Below are 24,892 nucleotides of genomic sequence, written 5' to 3'. Positions count from 1 at the left end.
GATGTATATATGCACACACATACACTTGTGTGTGTGTGTATATATCTATATGTAACAATGAGGGAGAAAGGAGTTTTGTTCAAATTTAAGTGATACAGTACTTTTAAAACCCCTTGACAATAAAAGGGGAGGGGGGGGAAATCCACTCCTGTTCCCAAGCTGAGCAAGGGGTGAGTCTATATAGGTTTTTTTTTTTAATGGGCATATTTTGTTTGCCCTGATGTCCAAGAAATACAATTCCAGTGTCAATGGGAATCTCATCAGAACTCATCAATTTTCTTCTGCAGGTATTTTAACATTGAGTCCATCCCTTGTGCTGAGCCCCAGATTTTCTTCAAAACTTCACACTCCTTTTCATTTGCTTGTTCCAAGTCCACCTTCATGATGTTACGGACTAAAGCTTTGGATTCTTCAAGTACCTAGGCCAAAAAAAAAAAAGGAGGGGAGTTGAGTATTACATGAGAACCGAGTGACATCTGCACTTCCAGGTTTATATGGACAAATACTGAAGATGATTATGAACTCAAGCTTATAAATTTCTGGACATACTGTAACCCTAAGAAATGTTTCTCTCAGAGTGTTTCATAGCGTCGTGCAGACTTTCCTTTGCCCTATACTAACACAATTTGCAAGTGCACAAAAATGTGGAAATAATGAAAATTATGAAATCATAACTTTGAAAAAATATAGATGAGGTTTTATACTGATTACTAGAGAAAACTCCTGTCTGTTCTGGTGAAGGTGAATTATTACATTATTATCTGCAGCTGCTCTAGTAACCAGGCAGATCTTAAATATCTTAAGCATTTAAAATAGACTGAAAAAAAATCTCATTTGCTTTTTCCATTTAGAAAACTATTAATCTGTTTCAAAATCCAAAGTGTCTAATGCACAGAACAAGTAATTTGTACCGCATCTTTTTTTGTAAAAAAGCATCAAAGATTGGTAATTGCAGCTCTCTTGTGCAACTGCCGGTAGTGCACACAACCACAGATGCACTAGGCCTTACTCATAAAACTAAGTTCAATCTAATGTCAAAGACTGCATTTATTTCCTCAGAAATTTAAATTACAACCTAAGACTACTCGAGATTCATGTGTTTCTGTGCAGTACTTAGGGCAACTGCTTACACTTAATTAGAAGAAGTTGGACTTGCACAACTATGTTAAAACCAAAATATATTGTAAAGAGCCCAATACTGTTAAAATGTTCTTAACAACAATGCGCTATGGCGTACCATAAAGAAGAAGAGTCAGGTACAAACTTAAAAATCTTTGGAAACCCAGAAACAAAAAGATACATAAGAATGTGTTAAAAGACATCGCTATACAAACACGTGGTCCTTGTTTCATGAAAACGGCCTTTTTTAGAAGGACATTATGATGTTGTCTAATAACACTTAGGTTATTTCTTACTAAGCTAATCATAAAAATGTATTGTAAGAAAGTAAAGAAAACTTACAACTGAATTACATGTGACAAGTTCCTTAATTCGAGCCATTACTTCTTGTATGAATGTTCCCGGCCAAAACACTTGAGAGACGAGTCCTTTGGCACAAGCTTCCTGCGCAGTCAACTTCCTTCCACTGAACAACATTTCGTTGGCCTGAAGGGATAAAAAGTTACTTCTGGTATGAAATGTAATGAGACAAAACTCATTAAAGGAAAAATGTTCAAAACAAATAAGGAAAATGCCTGCACTGTTTGAAATAGTGTTATTATAGCTCTTCCAACTTCTAACTAATAAAGAAAAAAGACTTGCCTACAGGTAGCTGGTGGGTGTTGCTGACTACACTACAGCAGTAGGTATAAAGATAGGGAGGTCTATGATTAAGGGTTAAACGTGAAAATGTCTTTTGGCATTTGCCATTCATGAACATTCATTAGCTCTGGCTTTCTTGCACTGCTGCTGACCTGATTAACTGTGCAGGTGGCAATAGGCTAGAATGCCTGGCAGAGCTGGAAACCAGCAGTGAATACATTAGCTCGCCCTTTCATAATAATGTTTGTTGCAGCAATTAAATCTTTGCTCAAAGTCAACGTCATCTGTCAAGCGAAAAGATAACCCGGTTTTGGTAGCAGACCTCCTGGGAACTGCCAGTCTCGGTAGAAAAGAACAGTTAAATATTTTGCAACTAAAATGGTTTTTAGTACCAAGAATGTTTGAAACCTAAATATTGTTTATTTTCAGCAACTCTCAAAGGTCTTCAGCAGCATTTCATTCATGATGCAGCATTTAAAACAGCTGGATCATCTTAGAATTTGGTCTCTAAAACCCACTGAAGTGAGCAGGATAGATTTTGATTTCTAGTCAAATTCCTAGAAAATAGACATTCCCATTTTATTCAGGAGTTCAATACTGAACTGATAAATCCTTTCAAAAGCTGATTTAGCAGTCTCATTTAAAAAAACCAAGCAACCCAGTAGTTAAAAGATCTTGTACATAGTTTAAAGGTACAGAACAGAGTACTACATTCTATGCAATAAGGTGATCGCTAGTTCTGTAAATCTTTTTTGGTTTGTAATTATCACACACTTCACTATTTATCAGCTTCCCTATTACAACTTCATCCTACAACTGTTTACGCATACACTTTAATTCTACCTTTAGTGATGTTTCTTATATAGTTTCTCATAAACTTTTTGCTTGCAGTGACATCTGCACAGAAACAGCCAGTGAAGATTAAAATAGAGTAATTGTCAACCTCAAAGAAAAAAATGGGTTTTACTGTTTCTTAATGATTAATTTACACTGAAGATATGACAAAGCCATCACCGAACTCTTGGAAGATGGGAAATAAGGCTGTTACAAAGCACCCAAACCTGACAGGTGTAGCATTTCTGAGGATAAAATTCTGAGGTTTTTAACATTTTCTAACACTGGAAATTTTGGTAATTATTACAGCAACTTACAGCTAAGGATCTTAAGTTATCTAATTATTGTAGGTACCGTTCCTAGTATTGCCATTTTACACATTTGAAAACAAAGAGGTCTACTCCTTGCCCCTTTGTAATGATTCCACTGGCAGTGTAGTTGCTGACTCCCAGTCCATTAGGCACGTTAAAGAGAGACATTTCCTAGGAGCTTTTACAGAAAATTTATCAACATCAGCACATCTCTCCTAAGTTAATATGGGAAGCTGTGATTCACGTGTATTAGGTTAAAGAAAACAAGCCTCAAATTAAAGGTACAAGTTATATAGCCCTATAGTTCTACCTTCTGTGAAGGCAGAATAAAATATACAGTGTTCATTAATTATCACAACTGTACCTTCTAATTAATTTTCCAGACTATATGTGAATGATACTAACCTGTAACACTAGCCAAAAATCAGTGATAGTCACAAGTTTGTCTAAAACCAGGAATCATTCTCCAAAGGAGAATGGTTAAAAAAAATATTCCAAAAGAATTTTAAAAGATACTTAACACTTATATCAAAGATCAAAATGTGAAGTCAAACTAACTTGGAGTTAGGCAAGTCAGAAATTTAAGTCAGCTGGTCAGGTCTATGTATTCTTCACCTGTATCTTTGGTAACAAGGATAAAAATGTATGCTAGAAAACCTTAATTTTTTTCTAAAACTCAGTAGCAACTGCTGAGTCCTGAACATGAAAACCCACAAATGATAAAGTGCAGTTATCTTATTTCTGCCAGCTGGAACACAGCATTAGCAGAAAACCTCACATGAACTGAGCGCTCCCATTAGTGTTCTCAGTTGACAGGTTTTGCAGGCAAATGTTTTGCTCTGGCAGCTTCACTTTTGATCTATACACAGTGTATGCCAGAGACCCACTACTAAACAAGTTTTAATCATGCCTTGTATCTGCTGTGAAAATTAACACACTTGGTGGTTACTTTCCAAGAACTATAATACAGCAATAGTAAGAAGGATGATAAAAATATTTCATTAAGATAAGATTCTCATTAACAACTCTTGTTTTCTACTCAGTCTTTCTCCTTTCGCAGAGGAACCTCACTGGGACATCCTTTCCATCTCTTCCACAGTAAGTCCTTCGAAGCTCATGGGGGGACCTTTTGTGCGAGCCCACCTCACCTCTCGCACTATGGTCAGGAGGCAGCCAGTCTTTGCACCAGCCAGGCCCCTGGCTGTGCTGTGGGCTGCAGGCACCATGGAAAGGTGAATGCCTCATGAGTGACTGAAAAGTGTAAGAAACACAGCCAAGCGTGCTGGAGCCTGACAGGGACACCCAGCACGTGAAGCTGATCACACGGCTCCTGTGCTGCTGTGTCCAGCACTAAAAAACCAGAGCAGACACACGATAATGTATCTCCCCAGACAGACATCACCTTAATCTCTATTATTTTCAAACTCAAAACCCAAGTTTAAGAATTCTACTAAAATTCTTGAGTTTTTTTCCAATACAGTATCACTTTTGAACCGTAAGGTCTTGGCTTCAGCTTTCCTGTAATAATTAACTCCGTTGAATATATTCTGTGAAAAAAAAAAAAGAAACCAAAACTCCGTGAGAGACCTGCTCACCAGCCAAGACTGTAGGGAAAGTATTTCCAACAATCTTATGACTGAAGATTTTTACATAACTGCTCATAATAAAAAGAATGCACTGAACCTGACTTACAAGAGTTAAGAGTGGGACTAATACTGCTGAATTATTACATTTGTACCAAATTTTATGATGCATACAGAGGCCTTAATTCTTTCTTTTGCATATTTAATATATTCCCCTGAATGTTCCTCATCTCACTCATACCATCTCTTTCTGCTGACTTCTCTCTCCCTTTTATAGACAAAAAGAATGCTACTTCATCAAAAATTCTGGTATAGATTGAGTGTATTTCATGGCATCCGCTGCCTGAAGTTCTATTTTGTCCCATAGAGCACTGACATAGCTGCACTGCAAAGGCTTGAGGATAGTATGAAAACAGGGGACCTTTTTTTCCCCTTTTTGAACGGAATATTGTGGAATTACCACTGAAAGCTTTCAGTTTAAGTCTTCATATTGAAAAATGAGAGCATTCACAAACACACATGAAAGAGTATACTAGGGAAGAGCTTCTTGTGGTTTTATACAACTTTTGGAGAAACAAAAAGTAACAAGTCTCTAAAGGACGGGCATGGATGGAATGGATGGTGAGTGGATGGATGGATGGCCAAATAAAAAGGGAAAGGAACAATCAGTAGTTTGAAACATGCTAAGATACTCTTATAACTGTTAATCTATTTCAGTTACCTTTCCTGTTCTCCTCTAATAACTAAATCCAGACATCACACAATTAGTCATTAGATCGGTTCAAACTGATGCTTTTAATATATCATCATCTCTATTTTTAAATCAATACACACCTACAAGGAAAAATGGCTTTTAAAATAAACAGTACTTTAAGAAAACCAGGTGTAGCTACAAGCACTTGTTTCATAGTGTTATTATTCAATTTCAAATTGAAATGGGAAGTAGGTCTAACAGTTTTCAAAGAACACAGTGTGAAAAATAGTAAGCAATATGAAAACAATGTAGGTAAGAGATTTTAAAATAGCTTTTTGTTACATTTGATTCCTTCATCTAATTGGAAAGCCAGGAAAGGGATACTAAGTAACATGTGGCTGTTTTCAGCAACAATGCAAAGCATTACCACTTTTCTTTTGATACAGCAGTACTGTGACTTGAGTGCCAGACTGTAAAGAAAAAAATCCTTCACAAAGGTGGTTTGGACTATTTCTTGCATAGCACACTAGCGTTAAACATCAGCAGAGATCTACACAGTGAGGAAGTTCGACACGACTTCTTGAGAAGGATGAGTGCGTGAAAGCTGAATTACTTATTTTGTATAATAGCACGAGACTGCTAATAGCTGGTGACACGGTGCTCTACTACATAATGACACTGAGCACAGAACAGCCCGTGCTCTGCTACACTCTGGTGCTGTGCTGTGTGCAAGACACTCGTGGCTGCTCCTCACAAGGCATTGGCAGGGAAGGTACGTCCTGGGATGCAGGACATCATGTCCCTTCTGCCACCGTCAGGGTTAAGGGTGCCTGTGACGTGGAATTAGGTCCCATGGCTGCTTTCTGTTCTGTGCACACAGGTGAAGACTAGGTTGTAACAGCACGGAATAAGCTATAAATACTGGTTTCTCATGAAAGGTTTTTCATAAGAAAAAGGAAAAATAAGAAAGACAACATAGCAAAGGTAATAAAAAGTCTTGAAATCACTCTGGATATATTATCCCAACTGCACTGTGAAGCTGTCAGCCCCTACCCTGCAAGTTACTTACAGAAGCCAGGCCCATTATCCGGGGGAATGTAAGGGATGAACATCCATCTGGACTTTGTCCAAAAGTAGTGTATGGTGTCTGAAACCAAGCCTTCTCGTTAGCCCAAACCACGTCACACAGAGGCAATATAGATGCTCCAAGTCCAATGGCTGGGCCATTTACTGCTACAATGATAGGCTTCTTAAACTGAATAAAAGTATTCACAAAATTCCTGAGGAGAAACAGAAACATGCACTCACTACATGTATAGAAAGAATAAAATAATATACCAGTCCTTAAAAACAGTGATAATTCATCTCCCCAGTAACATCACTTTCGAAACCAACCTGATAACCTTCCACGCTGAGGTGGTTAGCTTGGTGGGTGAGGGGAGAGCAGTGGACAGTCTCTACCTGGACTTCAGTGAGGCTTTTCAGCACTGTCTCCCACATGACTCTCCCAAAAGGTGTTGATATGTGCGAGCTGGAGGAGCAGACACTGAGGTGGACTGAAAAACGTCTGAATGGCTGGCTCAGAGGGTGGTGGTCAGTGGGACACAGTCTACTTGGAGGCCAGAAATTAGTGTTGCACCCTGGCAGGAGGGTCAGTGCCGAGTCCAATACTGTTCGACAGCTTAATTCATTATTTGGATGATGGGGCAGAATGTACCCTCAGCAAGTTTGCTGATGATAAAGAAAACTGGGCTGATACACTAAAGGGTCATGCTGCCATTCAGAGGGGACCTCGACAGACTGGAGAAATGGGCTGACAGGAATCTTATGAAGTTCAACAAGGGAAAGTGCAGTCCTGCAGCTGGGGAAGAACAACCCCTGGCACCCACATATGCTGGAAGCCAAACAGCAGGAAAGCAGCTTGGCAGAAGAGGACCTGGGTTCCTGGCGGACACCAAGTTGAACTTGAGCCAGCAACGTGCCCTCGTGACAAAGAAGGCTAATGGTATTCTGGGCTGCATTCGGAGGTGTGTTGCAGGAGGTGATCCTTCCCCTCTGCTCAGAACTGTGTCCAGTTATAGGATTCTCAGTGAAAGAGAGATGCGGAGCTACTGAAGATGGTCTAGCAAAGGGCCCCCAAGATGACTGAGGGACTGACTTTCATGTGAGGAAAGGCTGAGAGAGCTGAAACTGATCAGTCTGGCGAAGAGATGGCTCAGGAGGGTCTCTCATAAATGTGCATAAACACTTGGGTGCAAAGAGGATGGAGCCAGGCTCTTTTCAGTGGTGCTCAGTGACAGGACCAGACGTAATAGCCACAAACTGAAACACAGGAGGTTCCCTCTGCACATCAGGAAACACTTTCTTACTGTGAGGGTGGCTGAACAGGTGGCCAGCAAGGTTGAGGATGCACCCTACTTGGAGATACTCAAAAACCCTGCCTGACAAGGTCCTGGGCAACCTGCTCTAGGTGACCCTGCTTGAACAGAGACAGGTTGGGCAAGATAGGCTCCAGAGGTCCCTTCCAACCTCAACCACACTTTGATTCTGTGAAGCCTAGCATTTCTCCCAGCCCAACAAAATGCAGTAATTGGGCAGGTGTGGATTTAATGCCCCCTCTACAATCACCAGCCAATATTGTGCTCGTGGTATATTCACATGCCTCACAGCCCTCTCTTAGATGAGGCTGTGGCCACACCTCACCTCTGGGCACTAAAACCATGGCTACAGCCCTGCTTGGTCTTCACTGTCTTTATGTATGATATTGCTATAAGGTATCTATGTTTATTTTTAAGTGAAGATATAAAGTATATAGGTATAAGTGAAGATGGGCAAAGCACTAATGAGTTTCCTTAAGGAGTATTTCTGGACTTCTGGGAGATAGCTTTTCTTAATAAAGAAATCTGCCTTTTAAAATTATGAACAAGCCATAAGTAGTAGAGCTCCATTATCACATACCACACACTTGTGAGCTTCCCCTCCACATCTCCTGCTCTTGGTTGGTCATAATGCTGTAAGGGCTATACTATTAAGCTACAAATGCATATGCTCATCCTCATGATCAACCCAAAATGACAACTCATTCCAGTGCCCACAAAGTATGAGTGCTTACTTGCTTCTCTGTTCTCAGAGACTTCTAAAATACTGAAGTTGAGGTGCAGACATTTCTCAGTAAATACTCACCACATAAAACTAAGAAGTTGTCCATATTTACTTGAAGTACATGACAAATTCTGATTAGAATACAATGTACAATGTACAGTTGTCAGCACCTGCAAAGCATTTCTTTGCTCTGATTGACAAATGATTTTTCATTTCAGTGTTAGATGCTGAAATATGGGATTTTAATCCAAATTTTAAAAGAGGGGGATTTTGTGCCGATTTAAAGTTTGCTCTTTATCTGCATTATGTTTTTGTATTTCTGCGAATAGGACATTTTTACTACGTTGCATCCATCACTGAAGGTTATCATGCTGCTTTTTAACTCGTTCTAGTGAACTGAAACCGATGAATGCAAAAATCATTCTGGAAGCCGCCACACAAACATCCCATCCAGAGATTGAAGATCATTTTAATCATGTCTGAATATTCCAGAAAGGATCATCTCTAGCATATATATGAAAAATACCACTGTTATACTTGAAAGGGGGGTTCATAAGTGTTTTAAGTTACTTTTATCCGTTTCATTAACGATGAGCGATAGGTGACAAATCAGGCTTCTGGAAGGGCCTGAATGAAACCAGTGACAGAAGCTCAGTGTTAAGAGCCTCTGTCACCTGGTTGCATCTGAAGTCACTGCATGAGCAAATTTTACATGGAATGACTGAAAATTTCCTTTGGACAAAATAACTACTGTCACCTCTAGGACCCAACTGCGCCTCCAATGAAATAGGCTTTACATGTTACAAAGCCTTTTTTTAGGGATGTGAATATTGATAACGGTGACAGAACAGCAGTGTCTGAAGGAATACAGACACTCTGGAAGTGTACAAGAGCTAATCCAAGAGCCCAGGCCCTCAAACCCAGTGTTCAAATGAGAAGATAGTGTCTGTACTGTCAATACATGCCTCAGATTCATACTTTTTTCCCATAAATATTCTTCTAGTTTATAGTAGTTCACTCATTTTGTTCCAATGTCAGGTTTGGTACCTAGCATTGGGATGATAATCCCCAGTATTCATCTACTTCTTAAAAGTATCTATCATTCCACTGCTTTGAATGTACTATATTAAGTTACTCATTCAATGCACTTCTTGTGTTTGTGTGCGTTAAATTTGATTTCCTGAAACCCTGTGGCTATTTAAGCCTTTTAAAAGGGGTATCAACTGGAGAAGTATTACCAAACTACTAGTTTTCATAGTTAAATTTTAGTAGTAAAAATACTGATGCATGAAATGACAACTGAAATAGAAAGGGACAAGGAGTATAAAGAAGTGCTGCACGCTGTATCACATAACAGCTGAATGTCTGAGATCTTGCTGGATTAGAAGCTTTTGAAATCAAAAAGTTAAAACAAGCCAGACTACCTGATGAAGAATCTCCACTCGTGAAGATAATCTTACATACCTAATAGCTTCTGCCATCTTAGTGCTTTCCTTTTTTCTATCATCTGTTAAGCGTCGTATAAAATAAATAAAATCAAGACCACAGCAGAAAATGCTACCAACTGCACTGAACAGCACAAGTTTACTGTCATCTGCAGCCGCTGTGTTCAGTGCACTTTGGACTTCCTTCATTACCTGAAAAATCAAAAATCCATTACAATCTTTTTATTCCATCATTAAAAAGCAACATACTGTTCTCCTCCTCCCCTCCCCCCATCAGATCTTTGACATATTTCATTTTTCCTTAGGATGCACTCAACCATCATATTAGAAAAGTTAACTATTTTCATTATCTGGAAATAAGAAAGTTTAAAAAAAAGTATGAGAAGCTTTGCATTTCAAAAATGTAATTAGACTAAGATAATGAAATCATTAAGGAAGATCTATTAGATGTTATCTGTAACTAAAGCACTCACTCAGCATTTCTGTAACTTGGACAGCAGATGGCATATGCAACCAGTTCAGAAAAAAAGATCCTTAATTCAGGCTAAAGCTTATTTCAGGTTTCACTTCGTAAATCACTGCGTCTTATAAAAGACAGGACATCCAGGACAACTACATGTCCAGATAACACAGTGGTAAAACTCAACTTCGAGTCAGTTGTGTACGTGCAACACCTTGCAAACGACAACCTGAATCTTGTTTTGTGCCCGTTTGTGCCTGAATAACGGGCGTAAATGAGGCAAGGGCTCCCAATTCCCCCAGCTCCCTTCCCCCAAAAAACCAGAATTGTTCTGACCTCTGGATTTAGTGAATTATTTTCAGATGATTTTGTTGATAGCAAAATGTGTGTGAATCCATCTTGTTTCCTGACAACAATGTCTCTGTACCGGTATGCGCTCTCTGTTTGTCTCACACTGAAACGTAGCCTTTTATCAAAAGGTTGATCTCTCCTGTCATCAAGAAACCTCCGCTTGCTGGCTGTCACTCCTGTCACAGATGTCTGTATGTTGGTTGTACCATTGGCTGCTAATGCTTCCATAAAGGTGGATGTACCTGGAAATAGTTTTAACAATAACATTCTATTAAGTACATGTCATTAGCTCAGCAGTTTCTAAATCCCTATTAGTAGGAAAACACACCGGTCACATTAAGAAAACACAGCAAATATGAAACTCAGTGCCCTCAGAAATAGACACTGTGCACAGAGCAAAATCAGAGTGATGACAAGACCCAACAGATTCATTTTACAGTTGTGACAAAATGTATTTTAAACAAGCCAAACAGACCAACCATCATATGCTTCTTTTTAGGAGGGAAAGGTTTTTTTAATGTTCCTAATACCAATGCACTTCAGTTGGCTAACACTCTGTTTTCTTCCTTTCCAACATCTTTAAGTCATCTCACAGCATCAAGATTGCAAAAAGAGGCAGAAACCTTTTGTTTCAAATGCCACCAGAAGTTAATATATGGAAGAAAACAACACTTAGAATAAAACATGAAAAGAATTTGATTGACAAGATCATATAAAGTATGATAGTCTTCAGAGGAAAACAGACATTAAGATATACAGACCATACTTCTGTGAGAGGGAAACAAGACCCACACAGTGATGGATCTTTTAATGGATTCATAGACAATGAGCTATTTCTCAAGTCTAAACAATTTTTGCTATTAGAATTGGCAAACAGAGCATTATGTCTTTCTGGTCTTGTTCCCAGTCACTTAAATAGGCAGAATCTGAAGGCATCCAAGTAAACAGGCCATTCCTCATGGTACAGAAGGGACAGGTTTTTCCGTACTCCACATTAGAAACATAATTCCAAATAATTAGCGTTCAGAAGAGAAATGGATTATAGACGGATCTCTAATCCATCCCTATGTTAAAGTCTCCACGGAAAATCTCCATAAAATTTGTCAGATTAAAGTAATGGTGTATGCGTGGGGGGAGGGGACAGTAGGGGTAAAAATGTTGGAGAAACGTGTTACAGGTTCAAACAGGAAACTTTTGAAAGGCTCTTCATGAAAATGGAGGTCTCAGACTCCATTAGAATCAACTGGAAACCCACAGCCCTTATCTCACAAACAAGGACTTCAGGACATTGTGCATATGTCTTAAAAAGTATAGTTAAACCACGTATAAGTAAGTTGTTAATTAAATGCCACTGATGGATCTTGCTTAATTTGTCATTATCTTTCTGAAGAAGCTCTATTTTAAAAGTTCTAACAATATGCAATGCTACGATTTTAATTTTGTTTTACAAGATACTTCAAACACTGGTGGGGCCAGCGAAGACATTAAACAGGCTCACCTAAATAACTGGAATATCCTATATTTCCACATTTCAACAGTATTCTAATGTTGCTTACTTTGACCCATATGAAGTATGAGAGACGTATTAAGAGAAAGACTAATGAAATTAAAATGTAGAACACTATGCATATTTTCTATTTGTATTTCAGAAACTGCCTTCAGACAGAAATTAAGTCTTTAGATAACATTTTCAAATAAATAAATCTTTAATTAGAAATCTGTTATAATTAATTAGGCAAGTTGTCTGTCAAAGGAGCTATACAATAATATGGTATTACTTAACTTTTAAAAGTCTTTCTTGTTGTATTAGTGAGTTAATCCTCTCACCGTATGACTCTTTGTGAAGTTAGACAACTCAAGATTTTTCATTTGAAGTGAAGAGCAAGCAACTGAATTCTGTTTGTGATCAGTCTCAGAGACAACAGAGGTGAACAAATGAAATAGAAATTTATTATTTTATCTTGCCATAGAAGTTTCACATTTATTCCTAAATTTTTCACAGCTTATCAAATTCCTTTTTTCATTTCCACAGAATACATAAAAGTTTGATGCATACCAAATAAGAAATTGATGAAGGATGCTTTTGGTACTTTTCCCTTGTAAACTACACCGTGTCGATAACATTCCCGCAAAAGAATTCCCGTCAAAGGGAATTTACAGGAACACCACCACAATGGTTTGCTTTTCCATAGGAAAGGCAAATTAAAGCAGCTGAGATCACCTGATTTCTAAACCCTGACATAAGATTTTTATGGCTTCTGTCCTAGTCACAGTGAAAAAAGTGAAGAACCAAGAGAGCACAATCAACTGAGCCAAAAAGAGACTCAGTAAACCTGTGTAAGAGCTTTGAGAAGATCTTTTCCCACCACTCATACTTCCTAAGACATACTCAAACACCAGAAAATTACTTTTGAGATGCAAGAGGCAATGTTTACACAATTTGAGAGACAACTTTTGGCAAGAGAGACCAAGTTGTAAACATCACACACCACTTTTGATGCTCATTGAATTGGCAAGAGACCTCCCTAGTTTATCCAAAACTCTGCCTGCACTTGTCAATAGTTGCAGTTCCAAACCACTGGGGGGGACAGCCGCAGGTCGGCGGAAGACGTCTCCTACATCGTGTAAACACGCTTTTAGGATACTTCAACTGGAATCAAAAACCCGTTGGCTTTAGAAACTGCCCCTCTGTGCAGGGAGATCTGGGCAGCTGGTGTGGATCAGAACACAGCACTGACAGATCCAAAGTGCACTTGTTAGCATTTGTTGTTGTCACTGTAACTTTGTGACCTTCTACACCTTAAGGTACAGGGAAATCTTTCTTTTGGTCATCAGAAGTGAAGAGACAACTCAGAGGTGAAACAATACTTCATGCCATGCATAACCAGGCAAAGGTTACGTCACTGCACAGTCTAGGACATGTGTTGCAGCAACTGAGGATGAAAATAAAGCGGCAGAGAGAATTAACAATATCGCCATAGGTTTCCTCACAAAATTTTTTATGGGTTACTTACTTTCAGGTTAATTACAACTATATTTTACAATTTTAAAAGGCAGTTTTCATAACAAACCAAAACCAGTTCTACATTTTAATACGTTAATGAAGACAGCATAACAAAGTCAAACAAAACACAGAGCCCGCTCCTCTCAAACTGAGACTTTCAAAACCACTAAGGGCTTGGAAAAAAAGAAGTTTTACTCTGGATATTGGCAGCTAATGCAGAACTATGTTTGTTTAAGAGGTACAAACAGCTCTTCTAGTTACAAAAACCCCCTTCCAACTGCAAACTGTTCATGAATGTAACGTGATCTTCTCGAAGGTGAAGACATGCTACTACTGCACAAAGCTTCACCAGCCAGATGCAACATGAAATTAAGAGGACTGCTTGGTTTTGCAGCTGCCGATCAAAACCTGACAGCAGTGACCATCTTCATGCAGCTGCTGTTAGAGAACCACAAAAAAAAAAACAACAACCCCAAACAAACCAGCTCTGGGTAACAGCTAAGAAAGGAACTTTGGGTTATTCAGAAGGGAGAAATACACAAAATGCAGAAGTTGGAAGAGGGGCGGAACAGCAAAGGTGTCATCATCCCCATTCCACTGGCAGAAGACTGAAAAATCCACCTCTCCAAAATATGAGAGGAATAACAAAATGCACGAAGCCAGACATCTAGATAAACAGATTTAAGACCAAAACAAGGATCACAGCTTCACAGCAGTCCAAAAGTTGCAATCTCAAGCTCCTCTCTAAACTGTTTGTGCCTCACTGTTGCTGTCTCCAAAATTCTTGAGAAGTTCGGTTTCTTACATAACAAGCCTTGAGTACAAACACTCCCCTCCCTCCAACAATACTGGGGACCCATCCAAACAGGTGCTCTAATGACAGCCAAGCCTCTTCTGGACACTTCTTTTGAGTATGCACGCACTCTCAATTCAAAGGTTTGAGTAGGCTCGTACTCTTAATTCACAGGCTTGCCTGACTCAGTACGCTGTTTCTGAAAGCCTTAGCACAGATGTCTGAGGAACAAGCATACCAAGATGGGAAGTGTGAACAATGCTGAGTATTTTCCCCAACTCCAGCCACCAGAAATTTAGAGATTCCTAAAATCTGCATGCCTAGAACCATAGGCTGCACTCAAACCCATGTAATCAAATCCTTACCTCCCACAGGATTGTCCAATTTACTTTTGAAATCACTATGGGTTTGTCTTCCTAAGTATATTTGGCAGTTAATCCTGCAACATACATCTTGACTTTCTTCATTCCCTTCTCCAGATCGATCAGTCCCAATCTTATTCACCCCTTCTTCTTCCAGAAGCCAGCCCCAGCCCGTCATTCTTCTCCATGCCTCTTGCTTTTCTACTAAATCTTGGAACAGAGTCCAAAACAGCACATAATATTCAAGATGGGGATTTATAACATGATGTATTCGGGCCTCCTCTTTTGCCCTCTACTCCTTTTCCATAATAGTTTGTGTGGTTGGGTTTTTTAAGCTAGCACTGAGCAGGCTTTTGCAGAAAATCACCCCAAATAAACTCAATACCCTTTTCCTGAGCAGTAACCAGTCATTGCCCAGGTATGGTTTTATGTTTTGCTATAGGGATAGTTTTGCACAGAAGCCTGTATTGTTCCTTCCTCATTGCTTTGCATTCAGCTGTGCTGAAAGTAATCTCTCACATTCATCACAAAATCTCTCAGTATTTTCAGATGTGTCTGCAGTGCTTACAAGAAGCTTCAGGGACCCCCACATCTTTCCTGGACCCTCACACGCCAACCATGTTCTCTCCTACATCAAGAGACAAACTGGTTAATAAGAGTCTCACTTGAATAAGCAAGTGAACAAACACCACCAGCAACAATTTCTTAAAGTGTTAGCTACAAAAATAATACTGTAATTGTAACTGATTACAACTCAAGTACCAGAGAAGGAAAAATATGATCTGCAAAACTGAGTAGGAAAAAATTAAATATAAAATACAATTTAAAAAAAATCAGTGCTAGAAGTTGTACTTTTTCCAAAGTCCTTTCTATACTTGCACTGCTTGATGGTCTCCTGTATATATAATCCACAAGACATCACGGCAGTTGTCCGGTGCAGGTTGCCTCATGTTCCCTTTTTGCCCACAAACAGTGATGTTTTGCCACACGCTCATATGTGCGAGCAAGCTCAACTGTAAACACTGTTAAGCTTTTCCAGTCATAACTCTGCATTACAGCAAATATTTCACACAATGAGATGCCAGCCCCAGCCAGTGATACTGCAATGCAAACATAATATAGAACAGCTTTCAGTACTTCTTTCATCTCTGCTTCAACAATTGCACTGCAAATATTTTTTAGAATTGCAATCTACTGGCACAAATTACAGAAAATTCAAAATGAGGGTTCTAAAAAACTATCAAAACCTTACATGCTCCAAAAAGCTATTCTACACGTGTCCATTTTTTGTCCAAGTATACGTATCTACAGCACTTACATTTTGGTATTAAGCAAAAGTTTCAGCTTCCTTTGACTGTCACTATAAATATTTGTAAAAGGAAAAAAAAATACTGAACTTATTGTTCATTTTACCCATAACAATGTTTTGCTCTGTGTTTCTGAAAGACATTCAGAAAGTACAGGTCATTTAGGAAAGAAAAATTTTACTCGCATCCTTCCAGAATATGGTGGTGTATCGATGCAGCACACAGTGCACAACAGTGCGCCAAATAATGAGAATAACGCAAGTCTGTGCATATCCCAGTATTAGAACATGCATCCCCTGGGAGGAGAAAAGGGGAAAGGGTGATTCTTCCTGAAAATTATGGGCTGCTAATCACTGTAATACCCTGCCACTGGTGTCGAAACCTCCTCAAAACTCTTACTGTTGAGGGGGGGTGTGCACTAACTTTATCTTTTCAAATAAAGTTAACCACTTCTTGATTCTGTTTCCAGGAAATAGTTACACAGAGATCCATTAGTTGTTCTTCAGTCGCCTTCTGCTGGTTTTGCTAATTTGTCATCTTTCCATACCCAAAGAATCGAGGTTTTCAGCACACGTTCACTGGCAAATTATTGTGGTAGTAGGTGGTGAACATCAGCAATCAGTACCTACAACTCAGCAGTAACCAGCCCTGCAGTGGCCGGCAGGCTTGGTTGTCAATGTCTCTTCAGTTCCTAAAAAGCCCTTTTCTCACACCCTCTAACTCTTTTCCGTATATTTTGTATAGGTGTTAGTTTTAAATGTCACCTCGAAACATTGCTTCTATATAATCTACATTTCTTAGAGGACACTAAGGACAAAACTAACGTGAGAGAAAAACCACACATACACACACACGTACGCTTGGTAATATTTCGCTACTCAATTAAAAGTCTTTCCACCCTACACCAAGTTTTGTTTTGGCTGTCATGTCACATTTAGAGCAATGTGGTCTACAGTAGCCATTTTCCCCCTGTTGCAGATAGTTTTCTCTGTTTCTTTGATTACTTACAGCACCAAATATATTTATATGTTTACAATAACACTGTTAGGAAGATGGCAGCATTACTGGTCACGTTGGACTGAGGTAGGTTATAGGCTATTCAATTATTTTTGCTTTTGAATGTCTTTCCTTCTCAGATCATAAGTATCCATGTAAAGATAAACTTGTAATGCCAACTATAAATGCAACTAATCAGGACATAAAATTCTACTACTGAAAGTGGGCAATTGATACAAGAGAAAATGGCATTTCTCCACCCCCAAGTTAAAATAGATGAAGGTAAACGTATTTAAGTCATATAAGTGGAAATGAAAGAAAGTTTATGTACTTTAAAAAGATGGGAATAACAAAATACTAGAGCTAACACTCTTTAAGACCATGCCCATAAAAACGACACGGATAATATTAATAATATGTAATCCGGCAACAAATCTCTTTAAAAGTCTGATTAAGTTGTACTACCTTCGAAAGGGAACTGTGCATTTTAATGCAAAAGGTATTAAGTAAACTTTACACAGTCTTACAGTGGAAAAAATATATTCCCCTCCTAACAACTGCAAATACATCTCCATCTTATTATTTCACTGGAAATATATAGAGAGCAGTCCTCAGGTGAGCAGAATCTTTTTCTCCTTTATCATGGCACAGAGATAAATTAGGATTGCTCTCTTCCTCCCTTCCACTTCAGTTTTAGATTCATTTTGGAGGGATTTTTCTTCCATTGAATCTACAGTCAGGATACTACTGAGAAGTAGAAAACAGTGCACAAGATCATTCTCAACTTTTTAGATGTTATTCAAGGTGGCTGTAACAAAAAGAAATATAGATGAAAAATCCTAAGCACCTCTGACATTACTCCAGTCAATAAATCCCAACCATATTTCACAGTAGCATGCACTGAAGTATTTGATGGGGGAAGCAAAGATTTAGCCGTGTTTCTTTCTGTCACGATTACGTACAAGAAAGAAAGACCTTCCCAAGGTCACAGACTCCTTTCTGAGGCCTTTTAAAACTGGGAATACACTTCATAAGGAAGAACTCTCCTATCTTGATACTCGTCGAGCTACAGGTTATGATACCACAGCGTTCACTCGAAATGCTCTCAAATTTGCGAGCTAAGTAAGGACATCTCTTGGGGCTCATCTATAGAGGAAAGCTACCGCAAAACAGGCTAAGGTTTAAACTCAAAGCATACCCAGCTATTTCACACTAACTCCTAAGGCGAACACATTCTATATTAAGAGCACTTCATTGCAATTTAATCCAGTCCCCAAAGTGATCTAAAAAATTGCTCTCTTTGTGTAGAGTGAGAGTGCCCTAACGTAAGGCAAGCCTAGAACAGCTGCTGCCAAAAGACATCCCGGACACAGAGGTATAGATGCCACGTACACATGACATAAATCTTCTAAGGACATCCAAATTGTCTAAAACATTTTAGCTAAATGACAAAAGAGTTTTATACAGGTGAGTGTAGCACCACTGTGTTGGCAGAATACTTTCATTTACCTTCTTTTAGAAAACAACATGTCAATAAGCATTCACATTTCATTCTTATCCCATAGATGAGAGTTTAAATATTGTACCAGAGTTTAAATATCGTACCAGAGTTTGCAAGAGTTCCATTGACAACTGCCTACAGAATTTACATTTCAATGCAGAGAAATAATAGGTAAGCAGGGCTAGAGGACTTTCAGGATGGTGATGTATGTGTATTGAGCTTTACAGGAGAGTATCTGGAGTGAGCATCCCTGCTGCGAAGCATCATCTCTGCTTTTATTTGTCTACCTCAAGGAGGTACATGCGGCTTTCTGGCCACTCCCTGACATCTGTCTTAATGAAGATGTCTCAATCTCCTGTGGGACATGAACCAAAAAGTTCATTAAGAGATGGCCAACAAATAGATTACCTGAACCCATGCTAGCTTGCAGCAGAGAGGCCATCTTCCAGTACAGAAGTGCAGGCATCTGCATGCTTTGTCATGGCCAGCTATACCCTGTATTGAGTAGTCTGCAAGACTGCTCCTACCAACACGGGCTGTCTGCTCTGCAGCAGCACCCCTTTATTGGAAATTGCTCACCTTGACAGAAATAACTGTCTAGGGTGAGAAGGGCAAGCACAAAGGCAGAGTCTCTTGAATTGTCACCTGAGTCTTTAGGGTACCTCCTCGAAAAAACTAAATATGACAGTGCTGGGTATTTAGCCCCGAGCCTTGCACTTAAGCAAGAGGGCTGCTAGCTGCTTGAAGGGTGGTGGAGAAAAAAAAGCAACAGAGCTGGGCATTTACATCAGGGGAAAGAAGTATGGGTGAAAAGAAGATTAGAGGTCTCAGGGGAACGTTACCAGCTCCAGAGCCCTCTGATGAACGGCACATTCAGAAATGCATGTGCCAAGCAGGTTCTTAATTTTGATTCAGAGGTACTCAGTGGAGAGCAGTCTCCACTGGAGAGTCAAGGATTTAAGCCAAGATCTCTGAAAGATCCTGCCTTAAGGCAAAGCACACAATTGCTATTTACACCACATCTAAAGAGGCATTCACAACTTGTTCCAGAGGCAATCTTTTCCCCAGTTTTCCCAATATTCTGGGAAAACAAGCCCACATTAAAAGCAAGATAATGAAAGGTATCCTTGGGTATCCTAAGCAACAGATGCTAGATAGATAGGTGCTCTGAACTGAAGAAGTGATTCAGAACAGTTTATTTGTCCTTTATATTGTTGGAGAGGAGTAAATCCCAAATATCTACTGGCAATAGCTCAAATGAAATATGTTGGAAAGGAGTAAGTAAATACAACCTGTGCTCTCAGGCTGAATCTGATCTCTCCTGTTTGTTTTTGGCAGTACTAGCTAGGACCAGTGGGCATGTATGTGAGGACACTGGAGAATTCATAAATAATATCCAGAATTCATTATTATTCCTATATTAATTAATAATATTAATAAAAACCAACAAGCCCCCCCCCAAAAAAAAACCAAACCCAGAGAAAGTCCTAAAGTCAACACTAGCAGACTTTTTGAGAGTAAATGACTTGGGATCAGATGCTTTGCATGAGGAAAACTTCTGTGATACGGGACAAAGCCTAATTGAGGGAAAGTGTCACTGCAGGCAGCTTCCAGAAAACACAGAAGGCATTTGTTTCCACATCATCTTGCCTTGAAGCTTGACCACGTTGTAGGCTTTGCAGAGATAGCACAGATTTTGAACATGGCCATGAGCCTTGGAAAAATGCCCATCAGAAGAACATGATGTCATCAAATTTTGAGCTTGAGGATATAGTCGTAAACAAGCAAATCAAAGAACTATGCCCAGGGTAAATCACAAGAAAATAACCAGAGCTGAAAGCAGTGAAGAGAGAAGGCAACGCTCCAATCTCAGCCAGCAGCTAGGGGGAACAGGAGGCAGTGAGCTGCCCTTACACAGCAGGATGGATTGCACAGACACGGGTAGTGTTTGGCTGCATGCTCCTTACATTGCTGAGGAAAGCCATCAACTTCTCTTTAAGATCATAGGCTTTTATAAATACGACAACAGTCAATGAAGTAGAACAGTCTATCAAAGGGAAAAATCTCACAGACAAAAATCCTAAACTGGTAATTCCATAAAGCACTAATTAAGTAGTTAGCATATGCTGCCATAAATAGAAAATGATGCAAAGCTACTGAAGTGGCTTCCCTCAGGCGACAGAGCAAGTCAGCAGAGAGGCCAGGATTATTACAGTTACAGGTGGTCCCAATCCCCAGAAGCTACTTTTCCCTGTTAAAACCTTTTTATAAAGTACTGGGTTTTTTTTCTTTTCAGAAATTAAATGTAACTAGAGTAAGGTACAAGTAGCAATATGGATATTACTGCTAGTCAGAAGAGACAGCTGAGGAAGCAACGGAATAAGCACTATGATATTTAAGTGGAACATACTGTTTCAGCAGCACTAATATATTAATATGAAACCACAGCCTCTAAGAGATTACAAATATTAATATTAGGAGGCTGAAATTTTGAACGTGGGGGAGGGGGTGGAAATATTGAGAAATTAGGAAGTTACAGATTTGGCAGAGAAAAAACAATGTGGCTTAAGGCAAATTTCAGAACAAGTTTAATAAAGACAAATCAGTGAAGATCTGTCTCTGAGAGCAGGACTATAAACTGCACTACAGACTACTATAAACTGCACCAAAAATCAAGGAGGGCTTAGTTAGGTGTATCATAATGCCTGTTGCTACACAAAAGCAAGGACAACGTGTATCATATCTGATGCTTTAAATCAAAACGTGTGCAGTAGCCTCTGGGAAAATTTTATAGCTTGTGTAGCTGATATTAGGAAAGTAAAGTTTATTTGACTATTTGGAGATAGAGGTAGGAGTGCCTCTTTTCACACTAGTTATACTGGTACGATCATAGTTGAAGAGTCAATTTGTAGATTTAAAAAAAATACCACTAAAAGTGCATGGAAGGACTTGGGTCCATAACCTGGTAAATTGAGAAAGAAGGAGGGGAAAAAATATCTCCATTTGAATTTTGGGCTTGGGAATTGTTGCAATCCCAATTGGTGCAATTCCAAGTCCGGCACTGGAGCCTCTGATGTGCAGTGGGAAGTTCATAAAGCTGTGCTCAGACTTACTTTTATATGTTTAGATAGACTCGACTCCTAAAATACTGAATCTTGCCTTAGGAAACAATCCATTAAGAACACACAGAGAAGCCAAAAATATCAGAGGAAATCACTACATAAAAGACAGAAGAATTACTCTTAAGTAAAGCAAAGATTGTGTGCACACAAATAATGGGACTAGTATATAGCTAGTCTCAATTGTGAGCTCAATTTTAATTCGGAAACCATTTAAAACATGTCATAGACGAGACAAAATGCCAGATGAATTACACGACCGGTTGTATACTGAAGCCTGCCAGGGACCCACATGTTCAAGTGAGATTCCAACCACTAAACAAACAGACTAAAGAAAATGGAAACAGGACAGTATCAGCAAATGAAATTGAAATTTAATTTCTACCAAGATGAATGCTGTGCAATTTTAGATAAATGTGTTATGTAAAAAGATATTGAATTAAATACTTTTTAGACAAATAGCAAGACACCCCAGTCATAAGGAGAGGGTGTATAAATGGAACTAAACTTATACAGTCATTGAATTATTTTCTCCAGGAGTGAGATGTAGCTTCAATTAACTCCACATGGTTAAACAGGTCAATAGGAACTGAGGGGAAAAATAGAATATGCTATACTTACAAGAAAATAGGAAGTAAAGAACACTGGGAAGAATACAGGGAGATGCTAAAACAGATAAAGAACGGGTATTAGAAATGCAAAGTAAAACTCTAAAAGTTCTCATAGTTACAGATGCTAAACAAAGTATTTTTCCAGTGATTTAAAAGAAAAGAAAAAGATAGGAGAATTAGACAAAAAAAGAGTGAAATGTAGCGTAAGTTACAAAGTCAATTAAAATATTAGTAGGAAAACCAGCATGCCATAAGAAACCTGAGAAGATTTGTGAGTATGAATATATTGTACATATAACAAATGTCAGACTGAAAGGTTTGAATGTGGCAAGATTGTGACTCAAAGTTAAAGAAAAAAAAGAAAAAAAAGAAAAAAGAAAAAAGAGAAACAGACAAATGTAATAGCCTATATAGCAAATGTATCATAGTAAGTGAAGTACCTCTGAGACTTGCCTGCTTAAAGACTAGCAAATTTGAGAGGTACCTTGAATAATAAATTTTGTATTGATGTAGTTTCAGAAAGAGTAGGAAAAAAACTTAAAAAGAAAACAAACTTAAATCTCTGCCGTTTATTTCTGTCTACATGCAAGACTGCTCTCATAAAGTCACGTTTCAAAAATGCCCTTCAATTAAAACCTACTGGGGATCCAAAGCAACACTCAGGGAGAGCTGCACTGGATACTGCAGAGAAATGCCATCTTCTTACAAAAGTTCCCTCATTACTTGCCATATATTTTACCAGTATTTTAGTTTCATACCATTACAAAACACGCATCAGAAGCCTCCCTAATGTAAATTTTGGGATTTCAAAATGATCTCTCAACACAGGAGCATGACTATTTTTCTCAGCATCGAAGCTGTATATGTAGATTTATTCCTCCTGATATAAAGTTATAAATACATTGCAAAGTAAAAATTCTTATCTAAAATGAATTTTACCTCAAAAGATCCTAAAATATGAAAGTTTCTACTGATGCAGAAAAGTGGAAGATAGTAACAATGATTTCAGGGTTATTGTATAAGAACGGTAACATTCTCTGTCATTGGCACTTTGATATACAGAGTTATAACAAACTCTGCATCTCCATTTGATCTCAAAATATGTTGTGATATCACTAGGATGTTGCCATAAAGTCATTAGTTAGCTGAAACAAAGATATCACTTACAGTTCTCTGTCCTGATATTATCTATATATTGACATCGTGGCAATCTACAAACCCAAACAGCTTATCCATTTTTAATTACTATGGTAGACGACTTTTCCAACATAGCTACATCACAGAAGACACCACACCATCAGCTATTTTGACCCACAGCCCAGTTAATATACTATAGAGATTGCAAAGAAATTTCTCTTCAAGGTGTTCTTTTCAATCATTATAATGCTGCAGTGGGATCACCTTACTTTTTCATTAATTCTTAAAAAAAATATATATGCCTACTTCAATGTCTAAAAGAATGAATGTGGTTGTTTATTTTTTTTTTTAAAGTTACTTTTTCCTTCCCCCTGCCTTCTTTCAAAGCAGGTAAGAGACTGCAAGCGAGAAGCAGCATGATCATCTGCTTGGACAGATCAGAGGAACACTGCAAATGCATTAACCAAGTTCACCCCTGCTACAAGGAGGAAGGAGTCTGCCGCACGTCTATCCTTGGGCTCAGCTGTTCTTGCCAGCAGATTGGCACTCCATTTAGCTGCTGAGTTCAGTAAAACCAGCCAAGGACCTTCCAGGAACCTCACCTTACCCCTGGGATCTGGGCAAGCATCACATACTGAATTACTTACCAGTACTTAAGTACCAATCTGGTTTGCATAACATGAAAATTAAGATTTGTTTCCGTTTCCTGCTCTGTTTCTTCCCTGTACAGTTTGCCAGACCAGAAACAAGTCATTCATCGCAGGTATTTCTGTCTAACCCAGAATCAGGGCAGCTGAGTTCCTTAATACCTCCCCTCCCTCCACTGGTACATCTGCTTCACAATTCCACGAGAGCTTCCGAAGTTGAGAACTCCAAGTTGAGAACGATTTACCATCACCAGTGTTTTTACCCCATTTGACTTTCCCAGTCTTAAATAAGACAACTAGAATCTTAAACGAAATTTATAAAACAAACAAACAAGCAAAACCCAGCATTAAATACTGTTCAATTACAGTAGAATATCAAGGAAAAAGTATTAATGTTTCCCTACCCTGGTCTCATTATTTGGACAGAAATATCAACTTATGACTAAGTAGCAAGAAATGAGTAATAAACTGGCATAAACAAATGAAGATATGCCAAAAACCCCACAAAAACTGACAAAATTCATTTAACAGCAGGAACAAGCCAAACATTTTTGTGGGATGCACTGGCTTAGCTTTCAGCTTGATCAGTTCCCGAGTGCTGCTGCTGACCAAGCAGGCAGTGAGAACGCGTGGGAAGGGGGCGGTGGAAAAAGGACAGAATAACCGAGAGTAACATTAAAAGCACGTCTGAAGAGAACAGCAGCAACACATTTCTTTCTAGTTTAAATAATATACTGACTAGCAGATATAGAAAAGGATTTTCCTTTTCTTTCCTCACGCAAACCATTTAATTATAAGATCAACTCCAGTATATCAAAATAAACTCCAGCGCTACTGATTTATCCACATAGGAAACAGGCAGAATTGGAATCAT

At 38.8% G+C, this 24,892-nt stretch overlaps 1 protein-coding gene across 1 annotated transcript in view; it reads right to left on the bottom strand.

Annotated features, from left to right (window-relative positions):
- Positions 1-260: 260 nt before the first annotated feature.
- The window catches only part of CDYL (chromodomain protein, Y-like), a 54,019-nt gene continuing 29,387 nt past the window's right edge, over positions 261-24,892 (bottom strand). The window contains 5 exon segments of the mRNA XM_010180986.1: positions 261-419; positions 1,462-1,605; positions 6,253-6,463; positions 9,750-9,922; positions 10,527-10,762. Coding sequence (XP_010179288.1) covers positions 261-419; positions 1,462-1,605; positions 6,253-6,463; positions 9,750-9,922; positions 10,527-10,762 — 923 coding nt within the window.

The sequence above is a fragment of the Mesitornis unicolor genome, unplaced genomic scaffold (assembly GCF_000695765.1).
Source record: "Mesitornis unicolor isolate BGI_N332 unplaced genomic scaffold, ASM69576v1 scaffold20273, whole genome shotgun sequence".
Lineage (NCBI taxonomy): Eukaryota > Metazoa > Chordata > Aves > Mesitornithiformes > Mesitornithidae > Mesitornis > Mesitornis unicolor.
Note: the sequence above shows the minus strand (reverse complement) of the source record. Positions and strands in the feature narration are given on the sequence as shown.